The sequence below is a fragment of the Oratosquilla oratoria genome, chromosome 2 (assembly GCF_046742065.1).
Source record: "Oratosquilla oratoria isolate Oo_2021 chromosome 2, ASM4674206v1, whole genome shotgun sequence".
Classification (NCBI taxonomy): Eukaryota; Metazoa; Arthropoda; class Malacostraca; order Stomatopoda; family Squillidae; genus Oratosquilla; species Oratosquilla oratoria.
The window spans coordinates 63,541,489-63,546,488 of NC_134778.1; the positions used below are offsets into that span (position 1 = coordinate 63,541,489).

The following is a 5,000-nucleotide window of genomic DNA, read 5'->3' on the forward strand; positions in this document are numbered from 1 at the left end:
ACGCATCAAGCGTTTAGCATATCTCCTTCCCAGACACTCCCACTACTCCCAACACCACTCCCACCAATGAATGACTCCCTCCCACTTCCTCCCACATCTGTAGTAGCTCTCCACCTCACTCCCTAACCCCCTCCCTCCACTCCCACTTCCATTTAATCCCAATATGTACAGCTTTCTACCCTTCTTACCAATTTGTCACCGAATGCTGTATTTCATTGTCCAGGAATGAATGTGCTATGTTGGAAAAACCCTTTTTTTGTAATATAATTTGTTGAATAAAATCATTACTAAATAAGCAGCCATTTTCATGCCCTTTTAGAGTACTCAACCCTATTTTTTGTTCACTTACGAGAACGACCGATCTTTCTATAAAGTTGAATGAAGTAGAAATAGAATCCTCTGCAACTCTACCCCCCCCCCCGCTTACCCCCTCAGCCAAGCAGTCAGTAAAAAATAAAAAATGAAAAACAAAAAGAACACACTACAAAAAACAAAACTATAAAAAAAAAACCTACCACAACAACAGCAAATACAAAAAACAGAAAAGCATCAAATTTTATCCTACAGAGCGGCGAAAGCGAAGACTATGCCAGAGTCAAAAGGTGCACGATCAAATACCGAGGCGAATCCGAGGACTATGACAGTTTCACGGATACGGATACAGACCACGCCACTTCAAGTCGCACCGAAAGCTCTTCTCATCTGGACGATACTTTCCGCTCTTCGCGTCCTCCCCCTCCTCCTCCTCCTCCTCCACCTCCTCCTCCTCCCCCAAACGCTGTCTCAGCCACCGCAGTCTCTTCTTCGTCCTCTCAACAGTCGAGGGATCAGGCCGCTGCTAACTACGCCTCGTCCAGGAATGCGCATCACAGTGAGTTGTAATCCTTGACTTTGTTCTCAATACGTACGGGTCCGTCGTGTCATTTAAGGTCGTAGACATGTGTTAAAGTACAGGTACATGATTTCTAAGGCCGTGCATGTGTACAAACCGCATGGGTCTCGAAAGAGTTCTGAAGACACAGGTAGGCTAGTAATTAGGTCCTAGAAACACTGCACGTGGGTCCTAGTACAGAATACAGATTTTTTTATAATGAAGATTAGACCATTTATGCTCCAATGAGGACATGAATTGTATTCCAAATCGTTAAAATGGGTGCTGGTATTTTCTTTTTAAATGATTCATAGGACTGCATGCACGAATTTTGGATTTTGGGCCTTTGTCATCATAAAGGCATCATCACGATCAATGACCAAAACCCAAATCAATTCGTGATCGATAGAAGTCGATCACAAACATACTAGTCTTAATCATATCGATTAATTATATAAACATTCTTATCAATATAATCGTAACCTGGTTCGATTTCTCAGGTATTGGTAGTAGAATCCCGATGATAATTACTTGTATAGAAACTTGTTCAGATTCTTTATGTCGTCAAAATATTAGGCAAGTCATGGGCCTAACACCTAAAATAATCTCAGCAGTTGTATTTCCGTTATTGTGTCGTAGAAAGTAATAACTAACTATAGTTACTCATGCGAGGGTAGTCGTTAATGATATCTCTCAGGTTTCCTGTACTCGTAATTGTAATTTTAATTTTGTAGTAATCGTGTCTACGAGAGACACGGGTGAAATTTTGAAAATAAACACAAGAAAAATACAATACTTTCTGGAAAGGTACAGTGGACACCGCCAGAATGCAATAGGACTTACATAGAATGATAAAGCTAAGGTGCAGAAGGTCAAGAAATGCTAGGAGAAATCTGTAACTCTAGACGATGTAGAAAAGTCCTCGTTCTTATGAGTCGCTATTGTGACAAGTCGTATGATCCATTTTCCCCAGTTTATCAAAGGGTGGCAACCTGTAAAACCCTTTTTACTTCATGTGACGTCAGAAACCCTCCAGTTTCTTTCACCTCAGATCGACGAAAACTGGTCAAAATACCAGTATGACCAACACCAACGCCACAATCGAATAAAAATCTTCTGGCATCAACCAGAGCAAAATATAAATAGTACGTCAGCAATTTAAAGACGCTAACTACACTGAAACGCAGAAATAGTCTCACAAACCACACATGACCTCCAAACAAACACTTCCGGGTTGACTAGGCCATTTGCAGTCTTCAACTGCGTTTGTTTAGACTTTCAGAGTAATACGTACCCTTTAACATATGCAGGGATCTGCGAAACCTTACGTTTCTGCTTCGAATGCGAATGTATCCGAAACCTCTGCACTTATCACAACAAAGTAATGTCGTAGTACATTGGTAAAATTATACTAATGACCCACTTTCGGAGAAGAATAGGCGAAAGTAAAAAGATCCGTATATTTCGATCACTATCTGTGATCCTCTTCAGCAGATCACAGATAGCGATCGAAATATACTGATCGTTTTACTTTCGCCTATTCTTCTCCGAAAGTGGGTCATTAGTATAACTCTGCACATATGTTGCAAACACGAACGCGTGAACCACAGAGGCGTTACACGTTTCTAATATAAAATCAATGAAATCAAATCTAACCAAGATCCTGAGACATTGTTGGTCTTCGTAGACACTTGTTCCATAAAGTCCTTGATTCCATTTTTTTCGAGAATCTAGTTTTTCTAGAAGCCCACTGTAAGCCGTTTAACAAGTCTAAGATACATAGTTATTATTCTTTTCACTGTAGTAAACCAAATAATTAGATCGTTTCTGCAGTTCCCATAAGACTCGTTTTGGTGGTCTGGATAGCAAAAGTGTTCCTGTACCTATATTACAAACTATGTAATGAAAGGGAGAAAGAGATTGAGTTCAAACTAATCGTAGGAGTACATTTAGATACATTTAAGTAGATACACACGCATACATACACACATACACACACACACACACACACACACACACACACACACACACACACACACACACACACACACACACACTCACACACACACACACACACACACACACACACACACATATATATATATACACAGACTGGGGACTGAAAATGGCTTGTATTTGGTTTGCCTCACCATGAAATGCCTCGAGATTAGCTCCGGGTTTTTTTCAGAATTCATTTACTTTCTTGGAATAACGTGACGTAACATTTTTTATCCTTTGGTATAATGGTAGACCCGTGTTCCAGCTAAAACCAGACAATTCAATTCAGTTGAGGTACAAAGCGATAAACAAAACCAGATTATCAAAGAACGACACGGCTTCTATGAAGAACATCGTCTTTTTCATAAACGCAAAATTAAAATGTGATACACGATTAAACCATATAAAATCGCCTGACGATATCTGTTATCTACGGAAAAGACGACAATACTCCCAAACGAATAAATCGACATTTTTTTTTTCAAGTAAGGATGGGGGGAACTCATTAATCCACCCACTCCCCATTACCCCCCACTGTTAACCTGCATCTCACCCACCGGTCACCCGCACGTTGATATGTATGCACTGCACTATGCACGCTTCACCCTTCACCCACACCCTCCCTACCTCACCCTCTCAGTGTTTACTAACTTGAGTGCGTCACAGGATGCGCGTGCAATGCGTTCGAGAAGATAGAGATGTCTGCTCTTACTGCAGATAGAAAATAAAAACAAAAAACACGATGCGAATATCTTGCCACACTTTATGCGTAAAAACAAAATAATTAATTATTTTATTAAACCATAATTATTATTGTGGAGACAAACTCAGCTGGTTTTATTTTTATGATGAAAAAATAGTTGTGCCTAGTTGCTAGTAGGTACATTGAAGACGATTACGCTTGCTTCCAAAGATGTTGGTAAATATTAAGGTGGAAAGAATATGTTTCATGTCGACAATAGATACTGTATTTGTAAAATACTATATATTTAAGGTTGTCATTGATGGTACATCTCCGACTGTATCTTGTTAATGATATTGTTATTATTATTAATATTATTATTATTGTCATTATTATTGTTATTATCATTATTATTATTATTATAATTATTATTATTATTATTATTATTATTATTATTATTATTATCATTATTATTATTATTATTATTATTATTATTATTATTATTATTATATTGTTATTATTATTATTATTATTATTATTATTATTATTATTATTGTTATCAATACTATTATTATTGTTATCATTATAATTGTTATTATTATCATCATTATCATTATCATTATTATCATTATTTTATCATTATGATTATTATTATTATTATTATTATCATTATTATTATTATTATTATTATTATTATTATCATTGTTATTATTATTATCATTATTGTAATTATTATCATTATGATTATTATTAATATTAGTATCTTATTGTCATTATTATTATTACTCATTATTATTATCATTTCATTATCATCATTATCATTGTTATCATTACTATTAATATTATTATTACTGTTATTATTGTTATGATCATCATTATTATTAATGTAAGCATTGACATCATATTGATAATAATCCTTTCTTTTATATTGTACAAAGAATTATTTTCATGTATCTATCTGTATATCTGTATCATCCACATCAGTGCATCGATTTGTTTTTTTTATTGAACACCTTGTAGTTATTGCAGCATTGAGGACACTCGAAAATGACCCAATATATATATGTATACATACATATATATATATATATATATATATATATATATATATATATATATATTGATTATTGATTTTTTCTTCACAAAAAGTTGCTTTATGTGGAAATGTGGTAAATTATTAACAAGACATATATTTTGATAATTCCGATACATCATGTAACATATCCAGGTATACAATGAGGAAACATGAATATCACCATGAGACCTTTTGGTCCATGACAAGACCGGATGCAGAAAACAAAAACAACAAACAAACAGATAAACATACATCCCAATAGGAAAACAAACATACAATTCCGTTTTCACAGGCAGAGACGATGTCGCCTTAGTTGTCCCGTTATCTTCAATCCGGTGACGATCCTTCTCGATTCAATACGGTTCCTCTCCTCA

The 5,000-nt window shown here is 35.4% G+C and overlaps 1 protein-coding gene across 4 annotated transcripts in view; it reads left to right on the forward strand.

The window, feature by feature from the left end:
- LOC143039506 (cell adhesion molecule Dscam2-like) overlaps nt 1–5,000 on the forward strand; it is a 1,807,148-nt gene that overhangs the window by 1,794,123 nt on the left and 8,025 nt on the right. For 2 of the 4 annotated variants that reach the window (XM_076209640.1, XM_076209650.1), the window contains exon 36: nt 568–871. The exons of the other annotated variants lie outside the window; for them this stretch is intronic. In XM_076209640.1, coding sequence (XP_076065755.1) covers nt 568–871 — 304 coding nt within the window. The remainder of the gene's footprint in view (nt 1–567; nt 872–5,000) is intronic. 4 annotated transcript variants of the gene reach the window in all.